Source organism: Eschrichtius robustus, chromosome 12 (genome assembly GCF_028021215.1).
Source record: "Eschrichtius robustus isolate mEscRob2 chromosome 12, mEscRob2.pri, whole genome shotgun sequence".
NCBI lineage: Eukaryota > Metazoa > Chordata > Mammalia > Artiodactyla > Eschrichtiidae > Eschrichtius > Eschrichtius robustus.
Window position 1 is genome coordinate 34420647 of NC_090835.1, and position 13227 is coordinate 34433873.

Genomic DNA, 13227 nt, shown 5'->3' on the forward strand with positions numbered 1-13227 from the left:
AAAGGGGCCCTCGTCCTGAATCATACTCTTCTGGAGGCCAGGAGCCTCAAGATCCAACAGCCCGGGGAAGGAGGTGCTTCCCTTCCAAGTGCAGAGACTTTGGGCTAATGAAGTGAACCCAATTATAAAATGGCTCATTACATTAACAGGGGCTGTGGTGTCTGGAAATTATTGCTGGGATGTCTGGAATTCTTAATAAAAAGTACAGGAAGTCCGATTGCTTGTGGGAAAATCTATGAAGCTAAGGGAAAAAAAAAGAATTCTATCTTCTGGGAAAACCCCAAGAGCAGACTCGTCTTTACAAGGTGTTAATCAAGAGAAAAAGGTGTAATTTGCACTCTGCTCCCTGGAGCGCTCCTCTCCTAGATGAGAGAGCCATGTTCAACCATGGCTCACTCTGCCTGCCATGCACACCTTTTTCCCAAGGCTCTTGGGGGAACCAGAGGAAGGATAACTTAGATTAAGGTATGTCATAGCTGGGTCTCTTGTTCCCAGACCTTAGGAAAAGCCTAAAACAGAAGTGCCTGTATTTCAGACACTGCTGGTTAATTTTCTGTAGCTGATCTTCCTCTATCCCCTTATTATACTTTGTTTCATTTATCTTTTACTAGCTGAGTTATACGGAGAAAGTTATTTCACATATCCTCATCTAAAAACGGGGCCAAGTGGTACCCACTTCATGGGAGTGTAATAAGGATTCAGTGGGAATAGTGGATATAAAGCACTTTTACCATACCAAACACACAGTAAAAAGTTCAATGAATGCTTTATTGTATTATTTTAGCTACTAATATTATTTTTAATATTTTAACTATTATTTAAACTATTACTATTATTGTCCTTTATTGTTCCTAATGGCTCTAGGGTAATAAAGGCTAAAAGTTTGGATTGCTAGTTGTGAGACTTGGCGAGATATTTAAACCTTCTGAGCCTCTGTTTCTTTAGCCAAGGGTAATAGCAGTGTCTACCTATTATTAAGTGAGATATGCTATAAAGAGCTTAGTACATTGCCTAGTAGAGGAAGCTTTGAGAAACAGACTCACAGGGTAATTGTTATCAGTTCCTATATGTTCACACTTTCTTGATTTACTGGGCATATATTAAATAGTGGCCCTATATATGGGCTTCTACATCTTCTTATATGGTGCAAGAGGATTAAGAGTGGTAAGGAAGGTGGGATGCCCTTCCTTAAACAGTAAGCCAGCAATTCTGGGCACCTAAGTCTGGGGATTTCAATAAAAGTAAAGTCCACTATCGGTAGGGGCCTCAAATACCTCCCTAATCCCCTGAGTTTCCATCTCGGGCAGCTATACTGTTTCCAACATGTGCTTATGTGAGTTTGGATCAACCAGATGTCCTATCATGCTCCGGAAACTTAACTGCAACTGTAAAAGCCTTGTTGTTGAATGAACCTGGTTGTCAGGGCTCCAGGGTGACAGTAGGAAGACTTTTGTCATCTCAGTAAACCCAATCAGGAAAGTTCTTTTGTTAAGGAGGCCACCTTTTGTAAGCCTGATTTTAGATTAGAGTTCATTTCCTCTTATCATGAAGGTAGCTTTCTAATTTGATCACCTAAATGGAATTAGCATATGGGAAGAGACATGCCTTGCTTGTTTAAAGAAGTTTCCTCTTCTAGGAGTGGAGCATTGCTAAGGACCAGCTAGGAAGCGCTGGGAAGAACTTAACCTTCTGGGTTCTCTGAGAAGCCTGGGCCAACAGGTGAGGGTGCAGCATGGGCTTATGGAGGGTGGTGATGGCGCTGATGTCCAGGGCTAAGGGGAGCCCTAGGAGGCAGGGATACATACCCCAAGTCTGAACAATCCCCTATGGTCCTCACTCCTCAGCCCTCCATCATTTTCCCATGGCCTATTTTGCTTCCTTAGGAAAAACAGTGTAGAGCGAGATGATTTTAGGTGGCATACAGGGCCTGTGTTAAACTTTATAGCCAGAACCACTAGTAAGAGTCAGCCCTTTTAAAAATTTCTTCCATCCTTCTAATTATATCAAAAAAAAAACTTTCCATTAGTATATCTTTAACATTTGCCTTTAATGCTAACTTCAAAGAAAAAGAGAGAACAGACTTCAAGTTCAGAACCTTGGAATCAATCAATTATTTAATACTATTATTTTGTTTTTATAATTTTTTTTACAATTATCTTCTATAGTGCAAATTGACATTAGCTTTTCTTTTTAGAAATGATGTGTTTCCTATCAAAATTTAGTTAAGTGAAGAAAGTTTCAGGCTGATTTACAAGTCAAGTATTAAGTAAATAATGGTGCAGAGAGTATATGAAGTAGTATGTGAATGGCTTAGATCTGCTCTAAGAACGTGGGTCTAGGCTCAAATCACACTCACCACTTCCTACTTATGTAGCCCTGAGCTCTGTGAACATAAGCCCTGCAAACCTGAGTTTCCTTATGAGTAGAATGGATACAACAGCACTGCACTTACCTGAGGAAGGTTTCACAACATGATGGGGGTAATGTTCTTTGCACAGCACCGAGTACTGGGCAAATGTTATCTGCTAATATTATACCTTGAGACATCCCATTTTGTACCACAAAATGGTGCTTTTTTAAATAGGTGTTTTCTGCACCTGTCACTTTGCATCCAGCCCTCTGAGGGGTGACCTGATCAATTTGGCTGTAGTCATCCATTTAGCTGACTTGCTTGGATAAGGGTTTCCTGTGATGCCTGGTGATCTGTTCTCTTGCTCTTACCCTGGCCCTCTGTCAAAAGGTGGACCTATCCTTGTCGTCAAACTTAAGAATCTTGCCTAACACACATGACCTTGTATCATAAGCCTTTCCCCGTGTCTTTCAAAATTCTTGGAAAACCCCATTTTCAAAGGTGGCTGAGGATCCCAGCACGTGGCTGCCTAGCCCATTGTTCAGTTAACCCATCGTTCTGTTGGGCATTCTGGGTTAGCAAAGGACCAGTGGATGTGAAGCCACAGGTGTCAAGAATCTGGGGTAGGAAAGGTGTCAATAGCTCTCTGCAAGCAGTATCCCCTGTGGAAGAGGGCTGCAGGTACCAGGGGCCGGGGGTCAAACCTGTCCTCTTGACTAGTGTGTTACCATTGCTCCTGACTGATGACAGTGGTCAATGCTTCACACAAGTCTACAAGCAGGTTCTATTGTTATCACCATTGGACAGAGAGGAACTATGGATTTGAGAGAGTTGTCCATACCCAGCTCCTCAGTGATGGAGCTGAACTCCACATGTATCTGCTTCCAGAGCACTAACCACTGCCTCTTCCTGCCAAGGCCCAGGAAGAAAGGCCTCTCACAACTGTGGTGAGGCAGGCTCAGCACATCAGGGAATGAGGTGGTAAGGGAGGGGGCCCTGCCAGTTAGCCAAGAATCTCAGATTCCCAGCCCAAAGGAGCTTGCCTCCCTCCAGATGGGAACAAAAAGAACCCTCGTCAGTCTGTGAGTGGGCCAGAGATGGAGATGGGCGAGCTGGTCGGCTTCGTGTTGGGGGAAGAGGGGACAGGTATGGTTTCAACCCTTGTGCAGTCAGGGGAACCATGTCAGTCCATGAACTCCTCCTAGGACAAGGAGCAGGGGCTGCTTTCTGCCCCCCTGCACTCCCATGCATGCATACACAGAGACGACTCCTGGGCAGTTCCATAGCACTGGGATAGGGCTTAAGGGGACCTTCCTCTTCTCACCTCTTGATTTGCCTTTCTGGGGAGCCCCCACTAGGGAACAGGTGAGAGTTTTCTGCATGGGGTTCAAGGACTCTCTGGGCCATCTTTTTAAAAGGAAAACCTGGTCATGTTACTCCCCTGGCTAACCTATGTATCAGAAAAATATAATGACCATATCTCAATTTACGACTTCACATGTGGCTGTTCAGGCTGAGGTTAGAAGAGATAATTAAGAAAAAGTGCCAGTCAAATGAAATTTAAAAAGATCTGTTCAGTAATTGTGCAGGTGGTACAAAGAAAAGACAATGTGTTACGATGGTGGGAAGCAAAAGGCTGAAGCTGGGACAACACTGCTCTAAAGGTAGTGGAGTGTGAACTTGACTTGGATGGAAACCAGGCTCCTGGCATGTCCGTTGCTCTAATTTCGTTAAAGTGCTTATTTAACCATAGCAGCCAAAGAACATAAATACCAAGTAATATCATCCCTATGGACCACAAAATGGTTACTGCCACCATGTCCCCTTCATAGCAACTTGCCACCTCCTGCACCCAGCCTAGGTGGCAGTGCAGTCTGTCACTGTGTGTGCCTGCCTGCCCCAGACAGGGCAGATCCAATCCGCGGACCTCTGGGAAATCATGTGGAGCTTGGGATGCTTGTTCTCATGGAAAGACGTTGGGCTGCGGGTGGCACTGGGATGACCCGTTAGAGCCCCTCTTTCCCCAAATGTGGAAGAACTAAATAAACCAAAGAGTAGTTCTGGGAACAGAGTGCTGGGAATATAGCCAGGTAAGGGGGAAAGCATGACCCTCTCTCCCGAGGCAGGGCTGGCCTCACACGCAGAGCTGGTTCTAGCATATCCACCCCCCGCCCCACCCTTTTCTGAGCCCTTTCCATCTAGTGTTTCTTTTCCATGTTGTTCTGAACTCCCAAGGCAGTGGCCTACCAAGGCCTGCCCTAATCTCTTTGTTCCAAAATTACCTACTCCACCCTCTCAACTATCCCCAGAACTTAAAACAAACTTACAATTCCCTTAGTGCCATAGGTTTAATGCAGCATTAGGAAAGGAATATTAATTTGTACCCCATCACCTTCCAAGATAAAGGGAATACGTAGTCGAGAGTCAGAGACCCCTTTTCTTTGTGCCTCACTGGGTTCCTGTTAAGAAGTAACAGATACTAGAGGGTCCTCAGATTGGGGTGAGTCAAGATGGGCTTAGAAAACCATCAGAGATGTGAGACCTGTGGAGAACTGCACAGACTTGTGTAGATTTCCACAGACTCACACAAACCTGGGTAGGCACATGTAGACCTAATCAGACCTGCCTGGACTATTATTATTCTAACAAAACAAAACAATTATTCTAACAAAACAAAACAAAGCAGAGCCCTCTAGAAAGACAGTAGAAGGGCCTCTCTCCTTCGTGTTTTCCTTGTCACTATGGCAGGTTGTGAAATTATCTTGTGCATTTGGCCCTTGACTATTAATTACGTGATGCATTACCTTGTATTTGGGGATGGTCTTCAGAAGTTCTTTCACTGGGACATCTGTGCCGACCACACCCAGAAGAATGCCTTTCGATCTCTGTTGAAACGAAACATTAAACAATACCAACAATGGTATGTTAATTTGGTAGAAGAAATAGAACCTCCTGAAAAGCCACACACCATATATCACTGTCTGGTGCCTTCTTCAAACTGAGAGAGATTGAAGATTAACCTGGATCTCTATGAGGGAACCTCTTCTATACCCCATCCGCTACCCAAAATATTCCTAGGCAAGAATGGTAGCTTCTCAGGCCAAACATTACCTACTGTATATCCCTCAACACACACCCATACCAAGACACCCTAAAAACTATTTTCTTCTCTCTCCTGAAAATCAAGAATCTTAAGAAGCTAAGGACTTATGATCATTAATCAGTTTCTCTTATGGAAACTTTTTATAGGAAACACTTAACATGTTAACTACTTTCTCAATTTACACTGCCATCTGGTGCCCATGAGAGAGAGACTAAATAGCCAGAGAAAGATGCAATAACCCTAACACATATTTAGCAGCAAGTTGGAATCAAGGACTAAGGGGAAGGAATAGGCCTCCAGGGTCCCAGGTCCCAAGGTCAATGTGGTGTACTAAACTTTCTAATGTCAGAAAGGGCCTTCTAGAAGAAAATACACATCGTTGTTGTCTGTTGTTTCCCCCCAATTCAAGTGTCCCCAGAACCTCAGGCTGTGTTATTTGGAAATAGGGCCTTTGTTGATGTAACTAATTAAGGATCTCAAGGTAAAATCATCCTGGATGTAGGATGGGGCTTATATCCAATGATTTGTGTCGTTATAAGAAGAAGAGAGGACAGAGAGATAAGGAGAGAAGAAGGCCACGTGAAGACAGAGGTGGAGATTGGAGTTATGCTGCCACAAACCAAGGAACTTCTGGGGCCGCTGGAAGAGGCAAGGAAGGAGTTTTCCCTAGAACTGACTCCTTGATTTTGGACTTCTAGCCTCTGGAATTGTGAGAATACATTTCTATTGTTGTAAGCCATCCCGTTTGGGGCACTTTGTTGCCACAGCCCTGGGAATCTAATTCAAGGCTGGTTCCTGTAAACCAGAGAGAGGTTAACCCACCACAATCAAGGATTCTTTCTGGGGGTTTCCTTCCCCTGGTCATTTAAACCCTTAAATTTTGGAAGAGTGCTACAAACTGTAAAATGATGCCTGCTTGAATTCCTCTCATCTATTCTTTTTTTTCTGGCTGTGCTGGCTCTTAGTTGCGGCATGAAGGATCTAGTTCCCTGATCAGGGATCAAACCTGGGGCCCCTGCATTGGGAGCACAGACCGCTAACCACTGGACCACCAGGGAAGTCTCATCTCTCATCTATTCTTGATTTCATGATGCTACCAGCAGGATTAAAAGTGAGGAAAAATTATACACCCTCCATCCTTAAATTAAATGAGTAAATAAAGAGCACCAAAGCTTGAGTCAGAGGGGGTCTGAGATAACAACGCTCCTAGCATCAAGTAGGAAATCCAGTCACTGTACTCACAGTTTCGTTCTGCTTACTAAACACAGGCATGGCGACTGTGGTCATCAGGACGGGGCCCTGATCATTGGCAAGCTGGATGGAGACAGAAAAGCCAGTTACCTGAGAATGATCTGGGATAAAGAGTGCTGGAGGCCATACCCTTTGACTATCTCATCCTTTCCTGACCAGGGGCTGTTGGGAATGGACCAGGGTCCACTTGAGCCTTTATAGCGTAGGTGGGAGTGCAACATTCCTCCACCCTGACTTGTAGGTGAAGATCCCAGCCCCTCCTCCCCAGCAGGGGAAACAACGTCAGTTACCATCAGTCACTCCAGCTGATCTGTTTACTGCATTCAGCTATTTGAGTTCAAATAAAGCCCTGTTTTAATCTCAGTGATTCATTTTATTTTATTACCACAGACTGATTTTACTGTTTTACTTTGCAGACTTTTATGTTCAATATGTGCAATATTAATGCTTCTCCTTAATCTGGAAATTGAGGATCAGAAAGCATGAGCATAAGGGGTTTTATGAGTTGCCCCTGCTGGAAACAATGGAATCTGGAAGCATTTATTCTCCCCAAGGTAGCTGAGTCATGGCCTTTTTGAACTTCTGCATATCTCTGTATGCCAGTCCCAGATGGAAAACAAACAAAATAAAAAAAAATAATTTGATCAGCTCATCTTTAAATCACTGGTAAGAAGCTGAACATCCCTCCCAGAAGAACAACCCTTGAAATTTGGCACATAATACACTTCTGTAACTCACTGAATTGCATACAAATGCATTGAGACCACCATCACACCCGTCCTTCACAACAGTGTTAGGAGAAAGGCAGGAAGCCCTACTCTGCCCCATTAACAAATGGGGAAACTGAGTCCTGGACCACAGTAGGCTTTGGTCCAAGACAAACCTCGCTCTAATTCTCAGCTTTGAATCTTTATGAACTGCATTATCTAAGCCTTCATGTCCTCATATGAAATAATGCCAACTACTCCCCAGCATTGTTGCCATGAAGATAAAATGTGAAACTGCCCAGCAAGGTACCTGGCATCTGCAGGTGCTCAAAAGATGCTAGTTTCCTTTCCCTGCCTTCAAGGTCACATGGCTAGCAAGTAGCAGAGTCTCCAGTAAGATCAAGGCATGTGGCACTGCGGATAGAGACCAAAACTGGCAAGTCTGGTGGGAGAGGTTTACTTCCTGGTTTCACAGCCCATTCAAGCTTCAAATGAAGCAATCTGTGAATAAGAATCCACTATCTTCAGTCTAGAGTGTTTTCTGATGTTTGGGCACTTCTCTGTCACTTTAATTCCATAGAAAAAGCAGATGTTGCTCCCTCAGTCTTCTTGGGAAAAGGCATTATAAAGAGAAGATCCTAAAATTTAGAGGTCCCCATGGACTGAGGTCCCCACGGACTGACTGGCCTCCTGAGAAAAGGTCATTAAACTCAGTCAATCTTCTACCAGTCTTGTTCTTCCAATAGGTTATTTGAGCAATAGGACCTCATTACTTGTAATATGGTACACAGAATGGCAGTACCTCTGGCACCTGAGGGCCCTAGAAATGCATAATCCCAAGCCCTCTCTCGATTCTCTGAATCTGAATCTTCATTTCAATAGTTAGTATGCATATTAAAATCCAAGAAGCACTGTTAAAAGGCAATGCTCTCCACCATCAATAACCATGATAGTTAAAGAGAAACTTATATGCGTTGGGAAAACTCCTAACAGGGATAGAGGAGGCCATGTTTTTATTAGTTTTACCTCTATATCAAGATGGGCCTATATTCCTCCATGACAAGCAAAACAACACAAGAATCTCAAGATCCCTCAAGGACTGGGAATTCATGATGTGATGGTTAATTTTATGTGGCAACTTGGTTAGGCAACGGTGCCAGCTGTTTGATCAAACACCAGTCTAGCTGTTGTTGTGAATGTATTTTTTAGATGCGATTAACATTTAAATCAGTTGGTTTTAGAGATGGCCAAAATGGTGGAGTAGGAAGACCCAGAGCTCGCCTCCTCCAAAAGGACACACCAAAATTACAACTACTTACAGAGCAACTATCTATGAGAACAAACTAAAGATAGCAGAAAAGATCTTCCACAACGAAAGACATAAAGGAGGAACCACAACGAGATGGATAGGAAGGGCGGAGACGTGGTAAAAGTCAAGACCCATACCTCCAGGTCAGCAACCTACAAACAGGAGGAATATCACAATCGCAGAGGTCCTCCCCAAGGAGCCAGTGGTCTGAGCTCCACAGCAGGCTCCTCATCCCAGGGATCCTACACTGGGAAGACAAGACCACAGAACGTCTGGCTTTGAAAACCAGCAGGGCTTATGTTTAGGGGAGCCACAGAGTTACAGGACATGGAGGCTCTGCTCTTAAAGAGTGCTCGCAAAATCTCACACTTTCCAGGTCCCAGCACAGAGGCAGCAGTTTAAAAGAAGCCTAGGTCAGACCCATTTGCTGACCTTGGAGAGCTTCCTGGAGAGGCAGCAGGCAACTGGGACTCCCCCTGCAGATAGAGATGCTGGCAGCAACCATTTTCAGGAGCTTGTTCCACAACAACACTGGCACTGGCAAGCCCCGTTTTGGAATCCTCCCTCTAGCCTAGAGCAACAGGGACCCAGCCCCACCCAACAGTGGGCTGGTAGCACCCTGAGCACCTTGGGGCTGTGCAGAGAGCCACATGCAGGGATAGAGCTGGAGGGGTCATGCTCCCTCATTTCAAACTATACTACAAAAGGTACAGTCATGAAAATATTATGGTACCGGCACACAAAAAAAGACACATAGATCAATGGAACAGAATAGAGAGCCCAGAAATGAAACCACACTTATATGGGTTCATTATATGAATAATTATATGGGCAATTAATCTATGACAAAGGAGGCAAGACTATACAATGGGGAAAAGACGGCCTTTTCAATAAATGGTATTAGGGAAACTGGACAGCTACATGCAAAAGAATCAAACTGGACAGTCTCACATCATATACAAAAGTAGACTAAAAATGAGTTAAAGACTTAAATGTAAGACCTGAAATCATAAAACTCCTAGACAAAAAACAGGCAGTATGGTTTTTGACATTGGTCTTAGCAATTTTTTTTGGATGTGTTTCCTCAGGCAAGAAAAACAAAAGCAAAAATAAACAAATGGGACTCATCAAACTAAAAAGCTTTTACAGAGCAAAATAAACTATCAACAAAAAAGAAAAGGCAGCCTACTGAATGGGAGGAGATACTTGCAAATTATATATCCGATAAGGCATTAATTTCCAAAATATACAAATAACACATACACTCAACATCAAATAAACAAACAACCAGACTGAAGAATGGGCACAGGACCTGAATAGACGTTTTCGCAAATTAGACAAACAGATGGACAACAGGCACATGAAAAGATGCTCAGCATCGCTATTACAGAAATGTAAATCAAAACCACAATGAGGTATCACCTCATCCCTGTTAGTGAATGGTTATTATCAAAAAGATAACAAATAACAAGTGTTGGTGAGGATGTGAAGAAAAGGGAACCCTTGTGCACTGTTGGGGTTGTAAGTTGGTGCAGCCACTGTGAAAAACAGTGTGGAGGCTCATCAAAAAACTAAAAATAGAACTGCCGGGAATTCCCTAGCGGTCCAGTGATTAGGACTCCATGCTTTCACTGCTGAGGGCTCAGGTACAGTCCCTGATCTGGGAACTAAGATCCCACAAGTCACGTAGCACAGCCAAAAAATAAATAAATAAATAAAAATAGAACTGCCATATCATCCAGCAATTTCACTTCTGGGTAATTACCTGAAAAAAATAAAAATACTAATTCGAAAAGAGATATGCACACCAATGTTCATTGCAACGTTATTTACAATAGCCAAGATATGGAAGCAAACTAATTGTCCATTGAGAGATGAACGGATAAAGAAGATGTGATATATACACACAATGGAATATTAGTCAGCCATAAAAAAAACTTGCCATTTGTGACAACATGGATGGATCTACAGAGTATTATATTAAGTGAAATAAGTCAGAGAAAGACAAATACTGTATGATCTCACTTATATGTAGAATCTAAAAAACAAAACAAGCAAACAAAATAAAATAAAAACAGACTCACAGAAACAACAAACAGTTGGTTGCCAGAGTGGGGGGCGGGTGGGAGCGAAATAGGTGAAGGGGCTGAAGAGATACAAACCTCCAGCTATAAAATAAATAAGCCACGGGGATATAATACACAACATAAGGAATATGGTCAGTAACATAATAATTTGTACAGGGACAGATGGTTACTAGACATAGTGATGATCATTTCATAATGTTTGCTAATCACTATGTAGCACATCTGAAACTAAGATAATGTTATATGTCAACTATATTTCAATAAAAAATTAGACTTTGATAAAGCAGATTATCCTACATAATCTGGGTGTGTTTTATCCAATCAGTTCAAGGCCTTAAGAGAAAAAAAGGTTCCCCAAGGAAGAAGAAATTCTGCTTCCAGACTGCCTTCAGACCCAAGACTGTAAAATTCCATCCTGCTGGAATTTCCAGCCTACCAACCTGCCCCTACAGTTTTTCAGATGCGTCAGCCCCCCACATTCATGTGAGGCAATTGCTTAAAATAAATCTCTCTCTCTCTCTCCCTCCCTCCCTCTCTCCCTCCCTCCCTCTGTGTGTGTGAATGTGTGTGGGTGTGTGTATACTTACCTTACATTTAAGAAAAAAAAATACATATATATCTCATATGGTTCTCTTTCTCTGGAGAATCCTGAGTAATACACATTGTAATCATGTAATCTATTATTTGGGACAGCCTTATTTTGGTGTTAGTATAAATAAACAAACTTGATGTATCATATTAAGAACCAAATAATATTAACTATGAGATGATGCTGACAGTTATTGTTGCCAGGAACCAAACCAACTGGTATATAACAGTTTGTGGAACCATGGTTCCAACATCTTGCTGAAAATACTTAAAGTATACTATGGCCATCAATGGGGGCATGCAAGGCCATTTTCAAAGGCAGAACCAACCCACGATAAACATCTCCCTCAGAATCAGGAATCTTCCCATATTCTGACTCCTTGATTAATCCTTAATGCTACAAAGAAAACTGAGTTGAGCTGATCCATAACCCTGGGCAACTTCCACTTTGCAACTCAAATCAAAATTTCAAGCAATGCCAACATGTATCACGGATAAAATCAAAACATACCATTGACAATAACGAGCAATGAAGCTTTTTTCCTGTAAACAGTAAAAATCAGTTATAAATCACTGGTACTTGTCCTGGCATAAATACAAGATCCCGGGAAACTAACTTCCAAATATTAAGGCCAGAATATAGTAACAACTTCACTCAGGGGCTAATTCCAAATATAATTACTGCATCGTTACTTAAAATTTTCAAAAAACCCATAATATTACATTTGTACAGAAACCACTCATTTTTAACCAGCCCCAGGTAAACAAGGGAAATGCAGTGAACTCAGTCTAGCCACTGCTAGGAGCTCACATGTTCCTCTTTCAGGGACAATTCTGGCCCAGATTTGCACTGGCTTGGCCAGAACCCTAACCTGTAGCCTTTCTGATGTTATACCAGCTCATCGGTATGGCCATGAGGGCTGGCAACACTCTGGAAATATGACTTGCACAACATGAAGATGCTCTTCTGCACCCACCAGATCCATCTTTCCCACTTTCCACTGGGTCTGGGTTCTGTGAATCTTAAACATTTTGTGGAGAGTGAACATCAAATTGAAAGTTAATTTGCACAGTAAGCACTTTACGATTGAAAGGCATTCTGTACTCCTGCCATAGGAAATAGCAGCTGGTGGCAAAAGGTTTTTTTTTTTTTTTTTAAGACCACCAAGCAGGAGTTATGCAGCAAACCACAGCCAGACACCCTCTGTCCCCACACTACAGTAGGGGGTCCCTGCTTTCCTGTGGCTCCCTAACCTGTAGTAGCCACTGAGGCAAGAGCACTGCTTATGATTCATAGACATGGCTTCCAAGAGAAACTCAGAAATAGAGTCAACATTCATTTTCCAAGGGTAGGAGTGGGAGGTGGGGTGGTCACGATGGTCCATCTGGGCAAAATCCCATTAACTTAAGTCCAAGTGGGAATCCTAAAATGAACTGCCATTCAATTACACTTGCCCAGGCTTTGAACAGGCCTCTGAAATGCTTGGTTGTGGTGTTCTGCTGTATAATAAGTGTATATTATTCCATATCCTTCATTTCCTATGCTACATAATGGAGACCATTCTGGTATCAAAGGAAATGATGAATAATAATACCAAACATCTGGTTTATAAAACACAAACTTGCTCAACAGATTGACTGCTTCCTGTCAGCTTCCCAAGTTAATCATGCATGTGGGCTCATATGAATATGCATTTGTGAGGTACATGCAGTGATGCCAGGCCTCTCCTCCTAATGCCTGATTAGTTTCCCACCAGTGGCACTAGCTCGATGCAGGCAGCTCTAGGGTGTGGCCCCAGATACGATAACAGAACCAGATTTGTGGTCTATCA

General features: G+C 42.8%; 1 protein-coding gene across 1 annotated transcript in view; it reads right to left on the reverse strand.

Moving 5' to 3' along the window:
- Window positions 1-13227, reverse strand: part of CACNA2D3 (calcium voltage-gated channel auxiliary subunit alpha2delta 3) — a 789028-nt gene that overhangs the window by 198051 nt on the left and 577750 nt on the right. The window contains exons 15-16 of the mRNA XM_068557675.1: window positions 6696-6767; window positions 5155-5235 (exon numbers count right to left, since the gene is read on the reverse strand). Of these exons, the coding sequence (XP_068413776.1) occupies window positions 5155-5235; window positions 6696-6767 (153 nt within the window). The remainder of the gene's footprint in view (window positions 1-5154; window positions 5236-6695; window positions 6768-13227) is intronic.